Consider the following 24151-nt stretch of genomic DNA (forward strand, 5'->3'; position numbering starts at 1 on the left):
ATTGCAAAGTTTTCATACGGTGAACACTCCTCCCAAGTCTCACTGTAAACAAAGCTGTCCAGATGAGTATAACACACATGCAGGAGACTGAATCCTTGTAAAATATAACAGAATTTGTAGGTGTGTTGTAGTGTTGAATGATTCAGTGACTCCCCGTGTCAATATCATTGGTAAAAGTCATGTTATTACTCTGCTGTTGTCCTAGTGTTGAATGGTTCAGGACTCCCTGTATCAATATCATTGGTACAAGTCCTTACTCTGCTGTTACCTTACATCAGTGATCCCACTGTCCGTGATATGGAAAGATGCTGTACCATGGAGTGGCTGAAATGAAAATAAATTACACTGTTAATATACATACCAGTATGTTTGTATAGTTTCCATGACACACTTGACATGGATAAAGTTAACCTGGGATGGTTTGTGTCATTTGGATGGAAGTTGAAGTTTTGTGCTTTAATTCAGTAAATATCTATGTGGTATTTTATTCAGACTATTGAGGGGTCCACACAGTTTTGGTGAAGAAATGACTGGTTATATTGCAATCTCTATTTTATGCATGTCAGCTTTTCAGCATGGCAACCAGTAGTCACCAGTATTCAAAAGTTTAATATTCAGACCATTCCAAGACAGAAGTGGAGACCAACCGATGAAGAGGAGTGCAGTCTCTTCGAAATATTTGGGTTAGAAATGTATGGTTTACAATGCTATCATACATGTCAGAATAATATCACAGACATTGTTCTCTATTATTTAGGTTATTGATGAATTACTGGTTTCTTTCTGAAATAAATGATTACAAAAACCACTTGAATTTAAAAACTAGTTTGAGATTCATGCAGTTTTGTACTTATTTAGTGTCGAGTTATTAGTATACAATACACCCTTACCTGTCTTCCTGACTTGGAGAGTGTGGCTGTACCCTCTGCCAGTACAACTCTAGAGTGTGGTACATTCACCCAATATTTACCTAAAGCTGGTTTAGTACCACCACTTCCACCATCCCAACCTTTCTGTACCATATTATTTGTCACCTGTTGATATTTAAACAGAAAGACAACTATACATTTATTTCTAATTTCAGTTTCCCCTGTAGTTGTCTTTGCCAGCAGAGTACGTATGTTGCTAGTTTCCCCAGTAGTTGTCTTTGCCAGCAGAGTATGTGTGCCACGAGTTTCTTTTGACTGTTGACAGTTACATTTCCTTCAGTATAACAGTAATATTCTCCACTCTTGGATATGATGAATATATAAACCAAGGAGTTGTACAAATATACTTCATGAGAAAGACAATCTCAGAAATACCATCTTACTTGCACTGCAGTTTGAAACAGGCCAAACAACTGCTGTAAACTTTGAAAGATCCAACCACTTAATCTAAACTTTAGGGTTTTTACCAAAATTGTAAACTTTTATAAATTTGTTGTAGAAACTTACCACAATGGCCAAGGCATGATCTACAGCCAAAGTTAACAGTATACGAGATACATGTGTCATCAATAAATGACCTGTAATGTAATCAAATCAAAGTATACACATTGTCATCAAATCTTATATATCACTTTTAAATGTACCTATCCCTAGCAAGCTATCTCAATTTGTGAAAGTTAATTTTTTATGTAATTTTATGAATCTATGGTCACTGAAAGAGCTGACACAATTCCTAGCCAACATTAGAAACACTAATGTACTATTAATTATGTTTTCTATCAACATTGTTATATTTACCAAATTGATCAAGGTGTTCTCCTTGGCTTGTTTCTACCAGTGACCAAGTAAACAGTTCTTTTTGTTGACCACCAAGTATAGGTGATATTACAGCACCAACACATTCCACCTACCTTCTGTTTGTTGACCACCGAGTATAGGTGATATTACAGTACCATCACAGTCCACTTACCTTCTGTTTGTTGACCACCAAGTATAGGTGATATTACAGCAGCAACACAGTCTAAGATAACCAGTTTGAGTGACGTGTAAAAACTCTCACTGGCTGATATGAAGGCACTTCTTGTTTCTTCTAGAATCTGGATTACTTCAAAGACATCAAAGGCACTGATACATCGTATCCTGGAAAATGCTGTTGCCATATTCTGTGGTTAAAGATAATATATTTTTTACTGCAAAATGTAACATGTACAATACAATATCCTCTACTACATTCTTAAAGTATGTCTATGAAATATTCCATACTACCATAAACTAGTTGAATGTGTAGCAATGTTAGTACATGTACTTCAATTGTGAAGGTGAACATTTCCGTACCATCAATGGTATTATTTCATGTTTGACTGCTTTTGTTTGGTGTTTGGTGTCTAGTGACTCATAGTGACAAAGCCCTCTTACGTCACTCGTATTTTCCTTGGCTGAACAGAAGAAAAATATTGTGGACTAATATCTAATTGTCCCTAACCTTATCACTGATTTGTCTATCAGTCATAATATCTTGTAGTCTTTCAGCACTGAATCCTCCACTGGTATCGATATAAAACACATTCTGTTTGGCTGTCAATGCAACACTGGCTGCTGTTGTAAGACAGAACTACAAAACAAAAACATACTAATGTGACTTATATATAGCAATGGTAACAAATAATGTATATAAAATCCATTATTACAATTTGACATATAACAGAACCCAATAATTGTGTGCGTACCAGTTACAATTTGACATATAACAGAACCCAATAATTGTGTGCGTACCAGTTACAATTTGACATATAACAGAACCCAATAATTGTGTGCGTACCAGTTACAATTTGACATATAACAGAACCCAATAATTGTGTGCGTGCCAGTGTGGTATACTTGGGGTATTTACATACCTGTGGTGTTCTCTGTGGCAGTACTGTCACTTGCTTCACATGTTAAAGTGAAGCCGAAATGCCACAAGCATGAGTGCAAACACCAAGACTACACACACTGACACTCATGTATCATGAGGTTCTGTTAATAACATGTTTATCCAAAATGTCAGTTTTTGTGGAAATATAACATGTATGTAGTATAACTACATCGAATGCTTGTGCATTCATTTGCATACAGGTATACCAAAATGTACTGCGCTGCATTACATATACCAATAATATGTGTGTAGTGATGGTATGTTCATGATAATAACTACGTTACCATTCTGCAAATTTTCAATTTTCAGCTTTCAGTATGTATTGATTTTCTCTGGTCCACCAACTATCTCCGTCACTTGACATGTACAATCCACCATCAACAAAAACTCTGACATACTCACCTGTGTTTTACCTGAAGCTGGTCCACCAACTATCTCTGTCACTTCACATGTATACAGTCCACCATCAAGTAGTTTATCAATACTGTCAGTACAAAAACACACAATAAACTATCAAACATATGACTTGATTTTAGCCACTTTTATTATGAGTGCACGTAGGGCTGGCCTATCAGGAGTATCATGCTTGTACTCTTCCTTAGGATAGACTTTGGAGTGTTCAACCTAAAAATGTATGAACTGGGAATGAAGACACCTTGGTGTCTCTCTGACATTAGGGTATAAAATTTACTCAGTATAACTGAAAAGTTTTGTTTTTTAAATTATTGTTATTGCAACAATGAGTGATAATCACAACTACAGTGGTGTTCCATCTTTCTTACCTCTCACAACCTGTTGGTAATATTGCCACTTTACTGATGACATCATCATACAAATCACAACCATTGATAGGAAATGCAGAGTACTGGGCCAATAACAGCTTTCTGATTGACAGTAGGACCTGCAAACAGTATAAGTTATGTAAATAATATCAAGTTTTGAAGCAGAGATGAATTACTGCATAGGTGTCATGATAAAATTTAGCAATATAAACAAAACAAAAACAACTTAAAGATAATTAATTCAAAATCATGGCATTTATCTTGCATGACAGGCAAGTGATTTAGTATCTGAAATAGTGCTTTTGAAGGATTAAGAACTATTTAACATCAAGTGTAAAACCATCAAATTGTCTGAAGACATGTGGACTACAGACACTGGCCAATAGCTTTATACAATGTCAGATTGTACTCCTCTTGGCCAGAGGAGAGAGTGGACTCTTGGATAGAGGACAGAATAGACTCCTGGCTGAAAGTGTACTTACTTTATATGATAGTGAACATCTTTGAGCAAGGCTTTCTGGATCAGAACATACAAAGTCAACAACTATGAAGGAGAAAAAAAATATCTTTCAATTATAACACTTGTTACCATGTAAGTATGTGTAATATTTCCATGCTGTTTTACTAGGACATTTCATGAAAGAACCATTACACCATGATATGGATGAAAGAAGGAAAGTAGAACGATATAGGATATATACTCTATTCATACCAAACTTGTTTTTGTCAATAGCAATATTACTATTACTAGTATTAGGACTCCTCTGATTTTGTATTGTTCAATAAAACTTAGTGGTATGATATTATATCAAAGTCATTAAAGTGACCATATGGATATAGTTTGGATTTTATATCTTTTTATTATGTTTTTTATACTTGAAATAGAATGCTTGTAATTCAGTAAATCTATATTTTAAATGTAAACTTGTTTGTTATTGTGAATGATTTGTAAATAAACTGAGTAAACAAAAGCATACACTTATAACTACAATACAGTAAACATAACGGTAATGCAACTATTTATGCATTTCAACACATGGGAAATGACAGACGCAGTGATTACTTGTCTTATAAGTTATAGTAAGTCTAGTTCCTGACGGACCGTATTCCGTACTACGTTATATTCAAGGATAATGAACTAGACTAAGTTATACATCATAGACTTGAGTTTATTTATTTACAAATATATCATTATCACTTCCTGTATTTGTTAACATTTTACACATTTGTATGGGTTTTGGTATTTTTTGAGTTGCAAACACAGACTTTGTCAGTTTTGTTTCATATATCATTTTCACGTTGAAAAACTTAGTAACTAAAAGTTATTTCATACATTGAAAATCCAAAATAAACACAACACACGTGACATAGGGGAGATCAAGGAAACGGTAGCCTTACGTCTCAAGTCTCATACCTGTTTTGATTCCAACTGCATTCAACGCTTCATGAGCTTCTGCTGTTAATGCTGGACACATACCCACCCGAAGAAGGGGCATAATGGTGGTGGTGAGTGGGGACTAATTCATTGTCAACTCTTCCTGGCCTCCACAGACTTCACACTTGCCGCCATTTTGTCGTCTTCTATCCACCACATACCGCACCGCCCTCATACGGCTTCTTGTTAGAACCTTTCGTTCTAGATTTTGTATTTCGTCGAAAAGAAATATGACCCACCATTTCTGCAAATTACACTTCTAATGTTTCATTCTTTATAGTATTTAAACAGAATCAATTAATGTTTCGATAATAGATTTTTTGTTATTTCGTTTCTAATTCATGATTGTAGGTGTCATGTTACATCTCATTTCCATAGTAATTTGTTTTCAATTTTATCTCTGATTGCTTCAAAATATATTTGATATTCCATTACACAACCAAACCTTGCAACAAGGAACACAAAAAATGGATCTTTGCTCATATCTGAAAGACCACTTCTTTTAAAAAGACAATTTTCTTTTGCAATGGGTTATAAGGCCTAAAAAAAATGGGTAGTTCCAATTACATTCGATTTTAGAATAGGTAGATTTTTTATTTTTTTAAATTTCTTTTCATGTGAGTGTCTAGTTCAGGTAGTTATGTTTTCCGTTGTTTTCCATATGGCCTCTGTGTTATTGGTTGCTTCTCATCAGATGTACAGCCACTATAGACTGGAAAAAGTTTTATATTGTCTTTTTAAGATGTCAGTTTCCGCATCCACTATTGATTGTTTAATTCTGATGTTGGTAATTTTAAAGGCACTTGGTACTTCATAAAGTTCCAAAATTCACACAGGGAATGGGGTAGTGTAATAACAGGTCAAAGATGTAACGGGAGGTCGAGTGAGATCACAGGAGAGAGCTACGAACTGGGTCTATGTCAGAGATACTACTCAAAAGTGAGTGATTGGTCACAGTTGAAACGACATGGCTCAAAGTTTGTATAAGTGTAATGAAAATGAACTAACCTGTGTCATAGCTGTGATAGAAGTACTCTCTCCACATCTGTGCAAAAAAATTTCATTTAGAAAAGTAACTAATTCTCAGTACCTGCAACAGCATTTTACCTCATGCTTGAGGGTCAATAGAACAAGGTCAATTTACTCTCACGCACACCTATAGTAATGCATGTGAAGCATGTGGAGCAGAAGTTATGTCAACCAAGAAATCAAACCATTCATTATTTTTTATGATAAGCCTAGGCAGCAATATTCTATTTCAGGTGCTGAGAATTGATTTCAATCTCTCTGTGTTTTGGAAGACCTTTTCGAGATAGCCCAAAATGTAATTTGCTTGACATACTCAAGTCCCAACAGCTTCATCATGCCTGTAGGCTGGGTAATGAACTGTGAAATAAACTCGCACACTGATATCCACCATACATATAATTAGACACACTAACAAAAAAAGTATATCATGGAAAATACCCTTTATACATCTTACAAAAATTAAATAATACATTATCTGGGTAACAAGAATTGCTCGAAATCTACACAGATGTATGTCATGTGTGCGTTCCAGGCATTTAGTGAATTCCAACTCAAGAGCCAAATAATATTACATAATATTTACATTCAAGTGATATCAGCTGTGATATATATGATATTGCTATACAGTGTATACCTAGGACACTGAAGTGTGCTACATGCCTCATCAGCTAGCCATCAATCATATACTGTGTTTTCATAACTATATTAAGATATTGTAGAACATACAAGTGGTTGATTATTCTGATGTCTGTGTCTAATAAACCAAACAGTCCTCCCACATAAAAGTTCTTATCTAAGACATACAGACTGGATTGTGACGACGGCATCATTCTCCATCCCAAGATCTCTGATATCAATCTCATCTGACCAAGTTCCTGGAAAGGTATAGCTAAACTACTGTGTACCATTTTATCTAACCAAAAGCTATGACGAAAAGACTGTTTGTGATTTGGTAATATCATTCGTATATCCGATAACTATCTATGTTTTATTCTGAATTGATTACCAACTGACTCATCTGCCTTTCTGTATCATTTTGTACATCATCTGATCTTTGCTAAGTGACAGACCTGTTTGCATGGACTAATTTGCACTTGATCCAAAGAGATCGACCGACATCCATTTGTATTAATTCTCATCACACTGTACAAGCACCAATGATTTCCACTGATCAGCAAGTACTGTTAGTGACTAGTAACTGTTCTAAAGACTCAAACCACTCTGTACTAGTTGGTGACTTGTTCTACAACTGTATTTGTAGATATAGCATGTTTCAAACCTAGGTAGTAAGCATAACTGTTATAATACATTGCATACAGATTTTGAAAATGCAAATTAGATCATGAATATGCAAATATAGAGACACAATGTCATAGCCTAGGTAGTAGGCATAACTGTTATAATACATTGCATACAGATTTTGAAAATGCAAATTAGATCATGAATATGCAAATATAGAGACACAATGTCATAGCCTAGGTAGTAGGCATAACTGTTATAATACATTGCATACAGATTTTGAAAATGCAAATTAGATCATGAATATGCAAATATAGAGACACAATGTCATAGCCTAGGTAGTAGGCATAACTGTTATAATACATTGCATACAGATTTGAAAATTCAAATTAAATAATAAAAATGAAAAATCTGTAGAGAAACAATGTCTCATAGCCTACGTAGTACCGGGTTAAGCATAACTGTTACAATTGCATACATATTTGAAAATGCAAATGAGATAATGAATATGCAAATATAGAAACACAATGTTTCTAAACTTTGGTGGGTAACAAACTATTATATTTGCATATAAATTCAAGAAATGCAAATCAGATAATGAATATGCAAATGATGGAAATGAACTTGAATCACTGCATATTGCCATAATACAATGAGAAACATTATTTCTTTTAATTAACTATACATTCATCTACCTGGAGAACCAACCACGTGCATTTGATGGGAAATAAAAAGTACTTAAAATAGGTGACAGTACTATTTACAAATGCCAAAATTAAAGGCCTTTTATACAGCATTATGAGAAATTGGTGGCACTGGGCCATGACCATTGAATTCACAACATGTTTTTCAAATGAAAAAAAAAAAGTCAGGGTTGATATCAATTTTTATTTTTTATTTTCTCTCTTGAACCATAAATTCCCAGTCCCAGTGTTCTCAACTATAAATGGGTATTTTGAACTCTTGGTGAAAACATTCAACAAGATCACAATGAACTAGGCAAGTGAAAATGACTGGAATGTACTTTATACTATAATATCAAATTTTCAAATGTACAGAATACAAGACAAATTTCTTACAAAAAATTCCCTGATGAATTGTTTGATGCTACTCAATTATTTGCAGCAGATAATTTAATTATATATTTTGCAGTCTTGCAAAATGATTGAGTCGGTTTACTAAAGGTAGCTTCACCAGCTGCTAGTTGGTTCCGAGTTTTTTGAAGGTTTGCTCCAGCAGTGAACAGCTTCCTTTAGCTGTGGCACCAAAGTGATTTCCCTTCCCCTTGACTGATTTCACGTCACGTGTACATGGCAGAAATCCTGAAAGCAAGGTGTTGGTGGGTGTGATGATATTCATCTGCCACATAGTACAGCAAAAATGAGGTCCATATCCTTGGCATATCATCCATACAACTCTCTCCGCTCAGTTGAGGTAACCACGACAGGCTGGTGCTCCACACAAACATGGTATTTTATCATCTTCAATGGGGAACTTGTAATCATATGTGATTTCTTCACCTGGATTGATCTGCTGCTTGGAGTAGATTACAATCTTCTTCTGAGACTCAACAGAAATGATCTTTGCATAACAGTTGGGCTGTAGATGAACAAAAGTGGATAAATGTGAATATGTTAATTGCAAGCAATAGTTAACCTGTTGTGTTCTAAAAGGACAATAATTCAATCATCATTTACCTATTCTGCAAATTAAGCACGTCTAGAGATTTGTAATTTTATACAATGCATAAACCATAAATATGGAATTTATACCCTGGTCGTTCTATGTTATGACAACATACGTCTACATCACTGGTTCTGCTGTGTTTGAAATATGAGTCAGAATGTTCAAGATGCCATTACTTTCCCTAATTTTTCTTTGATATTACTGGCACTGGTATAATTATGTTATTCACCAATATTTTTCTTCATTCAGCCGGAAAATACTCATGACCTAAGGGTTTTGTCACTAAGAGTCACTAGACGAGTAGAGACAAAGGCCCCTCATGTCACTCATATTTTCCCTGACTGAACGATGAAAAATATTGGGGAATAACAGCTAACTATTCTGGAAATCGCAGCAACATGAACCACTGCTTATAACACTTAGTAATTTTTTGTTGAGGTTTTGAAAATACTCACATTACAACTATGATTAATAAACCTGGCAAAATTCCCACACTTGGTAGCATCGATGACACTGTGTTCGTCAACACGGAACAAGTAACTACTTCCAATACCCATCCTCTCGTAACGTTTTTCACGTTCCTCCGCGATGACTTGTCGTACCACTTGTCCAACGTACTCAACCACCATCTCATCAGCTGCTATGGGTTCCAGAGCAAACAAACCCCAGTTGTGTATAGAACTCTTCAAAAATTTCAACTGCTTCTTTCGGTACTGAAAGTACAAAGCACATTTATACAATGTAAACCAGTTACTATAGAGTATGCTAGTTACAAACCTAGTCAAACCTTGGCTTGAATCATGTACACTATGGTTATTCCACCTGCAACATTTTTTATTACAATGCAAGTACGCTTTTGATATGACATGGCTCAACTAAATTAGTTTACGCAGAACTATTTTTTTAGTTTTTCGTTCACACACTTCATAGAACGTTGTATTTCATACACGTTCTGGCCTGATGATGTTCTGATAACTGGGTGAAAGCTAGTCAGAATTTGTGTAAACCCTTTGAGTTGAGTGTTGTTGATACCATTCAGTTTTAATTTGAGTTGTATTTCATATTCATTGTTTACTTTTCTACTTGTGTACTTTCAGTTTCTGTTCTTGTAGGATAAATATCATTCGTTCATTCATTCTAAACTTGTTAGGCACTAACTCACCTTAAGCTGGTTAAATTTGAGTAAGTCACTCATTTCTGTGTGCCCAAATGATGACAGAAGTCTCCTCTGGTTGTTTCTGGCTTCTCGTGTAAGCTGTGCTTGTTGCTTGGCTTTCTCTGTCATCAGTTTACTAGCATCCTGACAATATGAACACAACACATACACATTATATTTATATTACAAACATCTCATCACTAACGCTTGTCACTCACACAAGTCTATTTTCTTATTGAAGGATTGGCAACACTTTTTCACAAGATAGTTAAACGCAAACAAAGTGACAAATTAATACAAAGCCTTGTCCCACCCAATGATACGGTAGGTGTGTCAGTCAGTGTGCAAATCTACATCCGATTTTGAAGCATTACAGCACCGGAGTTGCATTCTGACTGGGCTAGAATCAGGCTAGCTTGGTGCTGGATTGGCACTGATATATACATTACTATTAGGATATATTGGCAAATGGATGGCTTAATGCCTGCACCATACAGCCTGATGTTAATACATGGCTATCCTGACATCAAGTTCACATATCGCAAGCAACACAGAAAAGGAATCTTAAGCTGCACTCTACTCAATAACAAAGAAAAAGACTGTGACATCCATACCTCTGCATTCATTTCACTACTTTCATTACTGAGTGGTATTTGTCTGGCCTTTAAGTATTTCCTCTTCTCTCCTCCTGATATTTTGTAATATCCTTCACTCCTTGCACTGCCAGTTTGATGTTCTCTTAACATTTCCTCAAGTCTTTTCTTCTTTTTATGAGGGTAAGGTATTTTGGTTAGTGATGCAAAGTTAAGGATAATCATGACAATCTTGCTCACTCACTACCACTAGATGCAAACATACTATCACCCCTCCTCTCCACCCATTTAAAACACCACTAGATGCAAACATACTGTCACTCCTCCTCTCCAGATACTCACCCATTACCCATTTAAAACATCACTAGATGCAAACATACTGTCACTCCTCCTCTCCAGATACTCACCCACTACCCATTTAAAACATCACTAGATGCAAACATACTGTACCCCTTCTTCTCCAGATACTCACCCATTTAAAACACCACTAGATGCAAACATACTGTCACTCCTCCTCTCCAGATACTCACCCATTTAAAACATCACTAGATGCAAACATACTGTCACCCCTCTTCTCTAGATACTAACTCACTTAAAAGCAAAACAGGGGTTGTACCAAAATATGCCATAGTTTGAGAGGGGTGAACTGCTCTTGGAAATTAACAATAAAAGGATATGTGGATGGTAGACCCAGTGGGTATAGTTCAACCAAGAATCTTGACTATTATTAAGTAATGATTCGTAACACACACGAAGATATTTGGCATCTTCCAAGTCCACTCCATTATTAAGTATATTATACAATATGGCAAACTCTCCGTACGGATCACGAGCATCAAATGTCACTTTTTCAGGCTCTGTGGGTTTTTCTTCCTCTTCCTCCTCAACAACCGGCAAAGGTATTTCCTTTTTAGGTTTCTTTTTCTTTCTCTTCTTTTCTTTCTTTTTAGGTTCTTCCGGAAGAGCTTCTATTGGCACTTCATCTATGATTATTGTCTCTTCTGGTGGCAGTGTTTCAATTTCCTTGACAGGGGACGGTTGTTTAGGAGGGGGCGGTGATGGTGAAGGTGGGGGTCTAAGACTGTAACTGTGTTCAAGGAACATGAACTCCACGGCTTTTTCCATTTCCTTTGATATTGTTGGTGGTGGTGTTGGTGTCCTTGGTGGTGGTAAAGCATAGTCATGCATTGGTGGTAGTGCATAGTGGTGGTCCTGCAAAATTTAAGAAACAATTAGTTTTTCTGTCAATGTGTCATATCATCAACCCAACCATATTTCAGAGAAATACTTTTGGGATTTCAGTTTTAATCAATAATCACATTTTGAAAATTCAAATCATACACTCATGCATGGCGTGATAATTTATATTTTGAACAATGTACTCATATTCAACATCGATACAGAGTAGTAACATTCAACCAAGTTCTATTGCAATTGCCCAGCTTTTTATTTTTTAAATTTAACTTCATTCACACAGACACATCCATACACACTGTCACAGACACTTCCAAATGTCTACAGCACTACTGAACCTCAGCTCAGTTGTGCTGAAATATATTGTATAATTTGCATTAAGTTTATTAATATTCTAAGCATAATTCATAACACAGATGTATTTTGGCCTTTGCATCAAAACACTGTATGACATCAACTTCTAACTCAAGAACTAATTCTAATATAAGCAACATTTCTTGCTGAAGACAGTCATTCATATCAACCAATCAGATATTGTCATAGAAACGGCATTGAAACTTACAACAAAATGGTGTGTGACTGGGGAGGAATTCTAAGTACAAACAATACACAATATAATGACTTTGTGTTTAACCTACCGGTACTGGGACAGACAATCTCCTTTCCTGTCTGGTACATGCTAACACTTCTGCTGCCTCTCTAGCAAGCACTTCCTCAGTCTCAGAGGCCTCCTCTGTCCTTTCAGAATCAACCTCACTTACAGGAGATATCCTTTCTAATTTGATTTCTGGTGATATAGCTTGACCTATAGTCCTTTCAGGCAAAGAAATTTTGGCAGCTTGAAGTTCGGCAGCTTCACAGAGTAAGTCTAATGGGCCTTTCACATGACCTGTGGGTGTAGGAGGGGGCTGTGAACTCACAGGTGACAAAGTGACAGTAGGCAGTCCTGGACTAAGCATTCCTTCGCTGTGGTATAGGGGTGAAGTTTGTGGGGGCCTATGTACAGGACTGGGAATTAAGATTCCTGGAGTCAAAGGTGGTCTGTGAATCAGACTGTATTGTGTCTCATGGGGTCCAAGAACAGGACTGAGCAAATGTCCTGGGGATATTGGTGGTTGTACATGTACAGGACTTTGCATTATATGGCCAGGTGTTAAAGGCGGTCCATGCATTGGGCTAACAGGAGGTCCAAGGTGAAATGGTGATTGGGGTGGGACATGCACTGGACTGATAAGTTGTTCCATTGGCACTGGCACTGGCACATGTCTCTGTCCTGGAATAACCATCCTTGGCACAGGAATTTGAAATGACTCTGTTTCCATCCTACTAACAGGTGGTAGTTCAGACATTGAGGCAGCTTGTTCTTGTTGTTGTTTTGTCCTTATCATTGATGGTCTTGTTAATATTTCTAATAACATTGATGAAGTTTCTGTCCTTTGTTTATCTTCACTTACACTAGCAGCATCTGTCCTTTCAGGCGATTCCTTTGGCAATGATTCAACTTTACTAATCGCAGGCACAATAACATCCGGTGTTCTTTGTTCATGTACATCTTTCAGTTTTGCTAAGTGTTCCTCTTTCTCTTCAACTTTGATCACCTGCGCTTTGTCCTCAAGTTTAACAATAGGTTTTTGTAAGTTATCCTCTGGTAATCTTTCTTCTGGAGAACTGATCATTTCCACCTCAATATCAGGTTCAGCTTGTTCCACTTTCTCAGCAATCTTTGGAATTTCTGATGGTGGTTCACTGAAAAATTTAACAAGACTCATTATACCATGCACATGCCAAGTTGAACAAAAAAATATGGAATATATACTACTGTTGTTTATAACAGTGTCTGTCTTTGTCAACAGAACAAGTGTCTACATCAATGGTTCTGCTGTGTTCGAAATAGGAGTCAAAACTTTCAAAACTGCCATCACTTTCCCCAATTTTTCTTTGATATTACTGATGCTTTTATAATTATGTTATTCTCTAATATTTTTCTTCATTCAGCCAGAAAATAGTCTTGACCAATGGGTTGTCACTGTAGTGATAAAGGGCCCCTTAGGTCACTCACATTTCCCTTCGCAGAAAAATATTGGGACTTACATCTAAATACACTTCATAACTCATGAAGTACCAACATTTATACCAACATAATATCACATCTGACAAAAAGTTTATAAAAATCAAAGTCCCATGAATTTGCTAATGAAACAAAATACAGGATTTTCCCAGGAAATTTTTACCTTGTTTCCAGTTTTTCTTCTTTTTGAAGTTCAAGTTTCTCATCCTTCCGGATTTCTGTCGAAATATCATTTTCTCCCTTTTTGTCTACTAGTTTTGTAGTAACCTCATTGAAATCTTCATTTATTTTAATGTCAGGCTTTGCTTTGTCCCTGGAAATTCAAAAAAAAAAAGTCAGTTTTTGTTAAACTGCCTTTTTCAAAAAGACAACACAAATATACTGACATCTCAACATAACTGTATGCATAAACAAGAGCATATGAAGTGCATATTAATATGTAAACTAGAGCAAACAGCTCTGAATGCCTAAACTCTATAGTAACTCTGCAGAAATCAAAACCCTAAAATACTTATTTGGATATAAACAATTTGATAAAACGCTTACATTGGACTCGTTATTTCAGTGACTTCTTCATCAGCCTTGTCAAGAGTAAGGTCCATCTTCTCTTCTACAGCCTTGATTGCATCCTTAGCAACCTCCTCTTCTTCCTCCTCATCTTCGTCATCATCTGAATCTTCCGACTCCGAGGAGCTTTCATAGCCTGAACTGCTATCACCAGACTCTTCAGATTCAGATTCCTCATCTGAACTCTCACTCTCACTTGCTTTACTTTCTCGATCTGAAAATGACAATATTATTGTTAGTGTAAAAGATAACATACTACAACCTGTCATGTATTTGTTACAAGAAATCCTGTGAATTTTTAGTCTCCAAGTTATTCAAAAACAAAATTGAACTCTTCAGTCTGATCATGTATTGTATTTCTACACAAAGTGGGTTCGGAAAGATTTGTTAATCCTGTTTTGCTTAACTTTTGTTATAGTTTTGTGAAAACGCAAATACCCCCCCCCCCCCCCCACAATAGCGAGGATTAATGACTACAACACGATTCTATGTTTCTTTCCTCTGAGAAATAAGCACATAGAATAAAGAAATTTCAGTGTTCAGAAAAGTTATGGCAAGTGCAATTTGGTAGATTGACCATAAAATACACTGAGATATGGTCAGGTTACTAATTTGGGTTATACTACCCAGAGTATTAACTTTGTATCTGACAATGAACACCCACTACACTGTTGTCAAGTGAAGAGGGTTGTTTTATTGTATTACTGATCACTGGGACCTTGGCTCTTAACTACTTGGAAGCATGTCCAATTTCTTACCTTCAGTTTCAGAATCTTTATCGTCCTCATCATCACTGATGAGACTATGTTGTCTCTTTCGTGGTGATATTGCTGAAAAATCTGACAACTGACTAGCAACATCTGATGTGTCTTTTTCACGTTCAGAGTCAGAGTCATCCATGACAGATGGTGTACATGGTCTTGGTCTCTTCATTCCCCTGTCTTCCTCATATTCTTCATCATCAGGTGCTGGCACGGGTTTCCTTTTTAACTGTTTGAAAAGTGGATCATATCAAACATGAAGTGACCAAGCTTATAGAGCAATAGGAATATAAGATATCTTTTAAGATTAGATAAATTTAATTTAGAATCTTAGATGTGTCTTTACAATCTTAAGTGTTTGGTAGAAACAATTTTGGTAGCTGATAGCATTGTAGTTTTGACACTGCAATGAGGGAATGACCAAGATGGCAAGCATGACAGATCCCTACTTTACAAACAAGTATAGCGGACTCTGGTCCAGCATACATCACACACAAGTACACAAAGGAAAATGTATGCATGCATGATGTAAGAAGCCAGGAAGACATGGCACATATGTACACGTACACGTACACACACACACACACACACACACACACACACACACACACACACGACACGAGATACCACAGAAACATCTTACAAATCTATTTCAAGATAAGAATTCAAATTGCTACATCATGTAAGTACCACTGACAGCATGATGCAAATATTCTAGTCACAAAAAAGTAAGTACATCAACTTGTGACTGTATGTTTCTGAGATAATACCTTGAAAGATGGCATTCTTGGCATGGTAGCCCGCAGTCCAAGCCCTAGTCCCATATTTTCCATTCCAAAGTCTCTCATGGCAGCACCACCCCAGGCTGCAGTTGTGATTATTGGCAGTGACTTTTCCTTAACTGCTACTGGTTTTACTTCACTTGGATCTGATTGCTTGCTGACACTTGGTTGCTGTGACAAAAACAAAATCAATTTTACAGAATATCAACATACAATATCTAAGTATGGGTTGTCTGTGTCTGATGATCTCCAGCCATCCCTCCCTCCCTCTTTCTCCCTCTCTTTAGCTACAAAAACTAACCAGTCAGGTTACACACCAGCAAACGTCCAAAAAAAGAACCTCATGTACATTAAATATTGTACACGACTTATAATACAAAACATTTGTTTGTCTGCCTTCTGTGACTACTTCACATCAATTTTCCTCAAGATGTCAAACTTTTTCATTTCTTTTACAACTTCTGATATATACACTTTGAAATATATCTATATCCCTTTATTAAATGTTTTGGTTTATCAATGATGTCCACTGGGTGATGTTAAAATTTGTTCATGTCAGTGTTTTTGTTAAGGTTCGGGAACCCCTGGTGACAGAAAGGGGTAAAAATGGCAGTGTTTCCCCATAGAGGCTATGGTAATTTTGTTTGGGAACCCAGGCAATTGACATGGGAACCCTGGTAGATTTTACCTACTTACTGTACTTAGCAAAAATACTGCATTTCACATACCCAGTTGAGATTTCATTTGGCATGGTTTGAGTTGTATTGTAAATTTGAACTCTATATACGTGTATATTTAACTTATTTCTTTTACTTTGTCTACTGAAGTTTTAATTTCACATGCTTAACAAACCCTATCAGATTTGTCCTTCCCAGTATATTGTGTGTATGTTTCATTACCTTAGCTAGCTCCTCATTTTCATCCCACCAAGTTTCTAGTGCTTTGAATGCAGATGACTCCACCATTCTCTTACACAAATCTTTCTTCATGATGTGTTTGAGTTCTGTGACTACTTTCTGCAGTACACTGTCAATGTTCTCTTGATTGGGGTCTTTTTTGGCCTCTAAAAATCCTGGTGGAGGGACTGATGGATCAAACTGTGGTGGATACTGAATGCCAGGTTTGAAATCTGTATTCCAAACCTGAGCTGTCTGATTGTACTGTGCTGTTGGTGGCTGTGCTTGGGGTATTGGTGGCATACCAGGTGGCCAAGGTAAATTTGGAACAGGTGTACTGTTGGGAATGCCTGGCCTCCACAAACCCATTCTCATCAACATATCTGGTGAGGGTGAGCCATACATACTGTAATTTGGCTGGTACCCTGGTGTATTTGGAAGAGGCATTGGAGTGAAACTACCCTGTGTTGGTGGTGGTCCACTAACTGGCGGTGCTGCTGGTGGTGGTATGTTGACAGGAGCTTGTGACGGTGGTGGCACTGCTATTGACATGAGTGGTGGCGGTTGGCTAAGTGAGTCCACACCTGACACAGCAGGGTAGCCAGGTGGTGGCATGTTGAAGTTTGGTGGCGGAATGGCAGGATTGAAGGGTGGAGGGGGCACCGTGATTGGGACAGGCTGCTGCATTGTGTGGTTGACAGCAACACCTCCCGATATCACTGGTGGTGGCTCATTCACTTGAAGAGTTGTTTCATCACTAATAGGTGACAAACTCATTTTATCATCATCATCTGAAATGTCCATGTCTGTACTGTCAATATTTGATACTTGATCTGGTGACAAGTTCTGAGAAAATAATAACATAAATATATTGTTTTAATACGTCAGGTGGGAGGCCCAAACATTTAACTGGGTGGTTTGCCCAGTTAAATGGGCCCGTGGAGAACACTGACCTGAAAACATACATTTTTACATTAGATACAATTTTTTCTGCAGAAAAATAAGATCCTACATATGTATCATACTAGATACTTTTTGAAATAGAAATTTTAATATTAATAGTTGTTTGGGCCGAGTGCACAAACTTTGTACAGCAATGCTACAGAAGGTTGATTTTTGAAAACTTATTTTCAGTGTTCATGATAAGGGTAAGAAAATCTACTTTGTTCTCCATGCTTTCGGGCTTTTCTTTGAAGTTCAGCATAATTTACTGAAACTAAATTTCACAAAACATTTCCGCTATTAATTTACCAAGATTCACAAACTTTAAAGTGTTTTGACAGGAAACCTTACCTTATCTCTACTAGATTCATCTTTCACAGTGAACTGTATTCCTGGAGTAGAACCCCTGCTGTCCTCTTCATGCTGTACACTGCTAAATCCAGCCACAGTTGGTGTGTTTTCATGCTCAGAATGTGGTGTCCCTGTATAGCTACCTTGTAAAATGCTATCACGACTGTCCACATCTTCAGTGAACACTGGTGTGTGTTTTGGACTATCACTGTACAAATTGGAAAGTAGATCACCAGAATGTCTTCTCTTATCCCACTTGGTTTCACTGGGAGATCTGTATGTACCAGGTGATGACTGGCTAAGTTCCATGAGTCTCTCAGCCAAGGATCGCTCTGGTCTTTCAGGTGGTTTAGCTGGCACTGGTACCATCATTGGAACTTGAACTGGTACAGGCACTGGCATCGAAACTGGCACAGGAACAGGTGGTAGTGGCGGAGGCGGCAAATGAATAGGGGGTGGAGGAGCTTGTGGAATTTGAGGAGGTGGCTGAGTTTTTACTGGCTCTTCTAGAGGTGCGGGTGGGGGTGGTGGTGGAGGAGGGGGTGATGCTGCTTTTGATGGTTTAGGAGTTTCATCTTCAGAGCTGTCTGAAGCAAACGGGAGATCACTACCAAAGGCACCCCTTACACGTGTTTGTTTCAGTAACATGTCAATACGAGAGTCCAGACTTCCATAAGTAGTATCCGTTGATTGGTCTGTTTCTGTATCCTTCTTTTCTTCAACTGGTGTTGTTTTAACCTCTTTCTTCTTTTCTTTCTTTTTGACAGGTTGACGTGCAACTGGTTGGGTTGGAATTGCTGGTGCTGTTGACTGATTTTGTTGTGTAGCAGGTGGCAGAGGTGGTTGTGGCTGTGGCTGCGGTGGCACAACTGGTTGAACTACTGGCTGCACCACTGGTTGCTGCGGTTGAAATGAAGTTGATGCAGCTGGTTGTTGGAACTGTGTCTGCTGATGTGTATATGATGTTGTACCTGGTGCCTGTTGGTACTGATTTTGATAGTCATTCATTTGTAGAGGTGCAGTTTGTGGTACTGGAGGTTGTTGAGGGGGTGGTGGTGGTGGTGGAGGGGGTAAAGGTGGCCCCTGAGGCTGTCCATAATTAGGCATGTAAGAATTCCCACCATAGCCCTGTAAAGATTGATTTGTATCATACCCAGCAGCACCATGAGCAGCATAAGCTGAATTGCCTGAAGCTGCACTGCTGTACCCTGCAGCCATCCCTGTTCCTCGGTAGTTTCCTTCCACAGTTGGTGTCAGTGGACTCATGAAGTCACCAGTAAACCCACTAACATTAGTACTGTATCCGGAGTCATGACTCTGTGGTGTAAAATTATCATCATTCTGGCCATACTTCTGATTGTTGTAACCTCTTGGTGTGTTGTTCTGATTAGATCTTTGATCCATGCCACTTCTTGGAATTTCAGGAGTGTTCGTGTTCGTATTTGTGGTGGACCTCCTTGAAGGAGGTGGTCGTGACTTATTTCTTGGATCATTTGGTGCAGCTGACTTGGAAGAAGGCTTTGGCTTGTCGTTAACAAGGCATTCAAACATCTGTTCACATTCTTTCCCTGGAAAATACAGAGTATACTGTCAAAACTTGGCAAACCAAAAATTTTCAACAGACACAGTTTGGACAATTTTTACAACAGAATTCTCACATATCTGAGTTTGTTCTCTCCTTTCATTAATCGACAAATTTTGAGTAAGAACGAACTTCAGAATAGTTACTGGTTGAGTTATTCCATTTTCTGGGATTTGATTTTTCATTTGAAACTGTCAATCAATCTTTTTCTCTATACATAGAAAATCAACATACTTTCATTGACATGATCATTTGATTTTGGTATGTAAACAAGTCCCAAACAGAAAATGAGCTACTTCACAACACAAAAAGACAATATTCACAGTAACACTGAGATACCAACGTCTTTTACGAGATGATGCGAAACTTTTTGTTCATTATAAAGAGTAGACGTTAGCTAATTTAAAGTACACTTTTCGTCCAATTCATACACATGCTTCAAAGGATCCCATACTTTGAAACCTAGCCTGTAACTACGGACAAAATCCTTACACACTTATAAAAGACTTTTTCTAAGTGAACTAGTAGAGCGGCAAGAAAATAAGCCTACTCCAACATGAGAGTCAGAATGTGGGATGGGCAAGAGTTCATATTGTGACTGTGATGCAATGATCATATTTCGCACTGTATTTGTCAACAAACAAAAAAACACTTCATCCAGACATGAATAACAGAATACTACAGAACTTTACAGGAATCAATCCAAATGCAAACAAACTTACCTCCAGTGTCAATCTGTACAATGATGATATTACCCATTACAGATGTCCTGTTTAGCTTGGTCACTGCTTGCTTTGCAGACAAGACTGAATGAAACTTGACTCTTGCAAGCCCCAAATGTTTCTTGGTTTTGGGATGGTAGTATATTTTGGAGTTATCAACACTTCCAAATTTCTTACACATATCTTGTAGAAACGCTGTGTTGATGTTGTCATTCAGATTTGAGAATGTTATTTCTTTAGGTGGTAGTTCACCTACATAATACTGGTCATACTGTCAAGTAACACAAACAAAAAAAAAGCAAATAAATAAATCTGCGTCAACATTTTTGCAATGCAGTGACTCATCAATTCAGAATTATTCATTCTAGTCCACTTAAGATGTTTTTATTACATTCTTGCACACCATTTTCTCATTCCCACTATGGGTTGTATGCCTTTTAAAGTAATATAATGTGCCATACTGATGCTTGAGTATTCCCTTGTACACCAACAGTTTGTATTTCCTATACACTAGCATATGGAGATTCACAAGAAGCCCCATCTTTTTTGTCATTTTGACCCACAACAATTTTCAGTATTATTACAAAGAATCAATTGAAAACTGGATAGTGTCAACAAAACTCAACTAAAAGGGATTCCAAAAGTTTGATTAGTTTGCACTTTGCTACTTGCAACAGAATATCAACAGGTCAATAAACAGAACACACAAGTCATGGGGTATTTGCATAAAAAAAAAAAGAACATTAAATTCTTGCTATCACTTTTACACAATATGTTATATTGAAAGTAACACCATTTCAGGTATGTATGAACTAGCTTCAGTTTTAATTTACCCTCAGATAAAATGATAAATTGGTAACCTGTTGAAATGATCAATAATCAAATATGATTTTGATTTTTTTTATGTTTGACTTATCATGGTATTGGTATTTTACTGATAACCCTCCTGTTAAACCATTCATTCACATCACAGTACTTTTTCATTTTGCAAAAAAGGAATGTATGAACAACGGTATGTTCTACAGGGTCTTGCCATTTTTCCACAGAAACCCAAGTATAACCTTTCTCGTCTGATAACAAATGTTTACCTTTTGTGGTATCAGACTTCTAGTCATTTAGTCATACCCAGAATTTAGATATTTACTGTTTTACACAATTCTCAGTACCTCAAATAGATTACTCCCTAGGTGCATCATAAAAATAAGAACATTCGATTTCTTGGTTGACACCATAATTTCAACTCCATGCACTTCACATGTATTACTAAAGGTACGCGTGAGAACAAGTCAATCTTTTCGTTCTATTTTGACCCTCTAGCATGAGGTAAAATGCTGTTGCAGGTACCAACAATTAGATTGGTGTACAACAATGTTATTTTACTCAGAATGTGTTCAGCAGACTGTCTAACGTGTCATTTCTGTAGAAGTAACAGTTGCTTCTCTAACAATATCCTACAAAGATTGCCAAAAGACATGTTTACATTTTTTAAAAATTGTTCATTTATCGTTCACTTTCACTAACATACATTATGGTGACAAGAATAGTTACATAATTTTACTGGAGTACGTTTCATTTGGAAGTAGATAATTGACTTTAAATTCATTATATCAGCCTAGGCAGTTGCTGGTAATTACTGACATTTACATGGCTCAATGCAGATGAAATTGTGTAAATACTTGCATTCAGGTGACATTTCAAATTTTAATACTGGCATTTAACAATACACAAAATTTAAACTTTACCTACATTTGACGGATAAATTTTGAAGCCCACTTGCATATTGACTATTTTCACGATAATTTGGAATATCTTCATTTGTATTAATATGAAGATTTTCATTCAACTAAATTGATGATTATTTTTATTCAATAGATAAAGATGAATTTGTGACAATGAATGTTGATAAGAACTAAAATTTGATATACATTATTCTTAAGTTTTAAATTTTAGGAGCATTTTGCTCCCAAAAATTCAGGAGCAAATTGATCCTAAAAATCTTGCAAGGCATGAACTTTCTAGGCTGTGTATGTGATGTGGGATTTTATGCCTTATCATTTTCAATTAGTTAGGCTGGTATTAGAAGATGGAAAGGCTATCATCTCAACATATAAGTTTGACACATTACAATTTAATTTTTTTCTTCTGAATAAGTGTTTGAAAATTTCTATAGACTTTCATCATTTGAGACAAGTATCGGCACAGCTTCCTAAGTTCTATATACAATGATAATACAGACTAAGTTGCAAATGTTTTAATTTGCACTCTAATAAGTTTTTTTTTTTTTTTTTGGAAATCACATAGTCATCATACATACAAATGTAGTCCTCCATGGTAACCACAATGCATCAAATTTCTGTGCTAGATGCATCTCTTAGGTTACAAGTAAGTTTTTCACATGGTTTGATAATTTTAATAGTACCGGAAAAAGCTATGCTTCATTGATGATACTATTTTACCCATTTATACCTTAAACTTTGGAACAAACAGATCTGCTTTCTCCTTCCGAGGCCATAACCGACTTGAGAATCTGGATCGTGGATCCCGCACTACAACTGAATCCAAATGCTGTAAAACAGAAAAAATATTAAGATCAGTGAGATTATTCCAGACTCTTTACACTTACTACTTGACTTGAAAAAAAATGATTTGTTATGAGCCATGAGAAAAGTGGTATGTGTTGAAGACGATCATCGTTATAGTCGACTGCTCACATAACAGAGTAACACATTTAAATTTGCCTCCAAAACACTTCAAATTTGCAATGTCAGCATCAGAGAACATATTGGAGTGGATTTCATCTTGGCTGAATATTTCGGATTAAGGTTATGACTTTGGAAACTCCTGTCTTGGTTTCTGCGATACCGGTGAGGATTTTTAGGATGGGGATGGACCAAATGTTGTTGTCACTGGGACTCTTACCCCATGCACAACACCGTCATATCTGCACAACTTCTGTTGTCCTTTTCTGATGATGGGGTCGACCAGAAGCTTAAAACTTCGGAATTTTTTCTCTCCATGGCTTCCACTTTGAACGTTGAGACCATTAATACCTGAAACAAAGACAAAGTATTTGTAATTATCATTTTTGACGAGAAGGTAGGCCAACTTTCATTTTCCAAAACACAAAAAACATGTGCTGTTCTTCACCAAAACTCACTCGAAGAGGCTGACTTCCTTGTGTCTTGATGGTGATGATCGGCCGTTCTTGGCCAGTCTACCATTCTGTGATCTTTGGAAGACATTGTTATTTTCTAAGTAACATCGTGTTGGAGAAAGATCGATTCTATCCGCCAAATTTTGTGGTCATCACTTGGTAATTTGTCCTGATGAAACATCGACTGCCTGTGAAGGCTGCATTTGTAGACACGATAATACCCACAATGCTTTGTACAGGCTTCTCATTCACACTGATTATAGTATTGTACATTCAGTCTGTCGTACGTCATTGCTTAGTAAAAAAATACATAAAATGAGCATTTTAGACAAATAAAAACTTATTTAATCCATATGAAAGGGATAAAA

At 36.8% G+C, this 24151-nt stretch overlaps 2 protein-coding genes across 2 annotated transcripts; both read right to left on the bottom strand.

Moving 5' to 3' along the window:
* Positions 1-201: 201 nt before the first annotated feature.
* Positions 202-5196, bottom strand: LOC144449555 (DNA repair protein RAD51 homolog 4-like). Its single transcript, XM_078140104.1, has 9 exons — positions 5041-5196; positions 4109-4170; positions 3627-3745; positions 3247-3328; positions 2413-2541; positions 1900-2092; positions 1437-1507; positions 891-1034; positions 202-324 (listed from the first exon to the last, which is right to left on the bottom strand). The coding sequence occupies exons 1-9, from the start codon at positions 5120-5122 to the stop codon at positions 265-267; spliced, it is 942 nt and encodes a 313-aa protein (XP_077996230.1). The 5' UTR covers positions 5123-5196; the 3' UTR covers positions 202-264.
* Positions 5197-6531: 1335 nt separating this feature from the next.
* On the bottom strand, positions 6532-23919 carry LOC144448996 (histone-lysine N-methyltransferase SETD1B-like). The gene is made up of 16 exons (XM_078139390.1): positions 23787-23919; positions 23549-23679; positions 23096-23194; positions 20630-20900; positions 18326-19893; positions 17036-17878; positions 16125-16307; positions 15352-15583; positions 14573-14807; positions 14190-14339; positions 12597-13704; positions 11442-11976; positions 10786-10964; positions 10178-10315; positions 9471-9728; positions 6532-8928 (listed from the first exon to the last, which is right to left on the bottom strand). Exons 1-16 carry the CDS (start codon positions 23869-23871, stop codon positions 8755-8757), a joined length of 6189 nt encoding a protein of 2062 aa, XP_077995516.1. The 5' UTR covers positions 23872-23919; the 3' UTR covers positions 6532-8754.
* Between the last annotated feature and the right edge of the window lie 232 nt (positions 23920-24151).

Source organism: Glandiceps talaboti, chromosome 18 (assembly GCF_964340395.1).
Source record: "Glandiceps talaboti chromosome 18, keGlaTala1.1, whole genome shotgun sequence".
NCBI lineage: Eukaryota > Metazoa > Hemichordata > Enteropneusta > Spengelidae > Glandiceps > Glandiceps talaboti.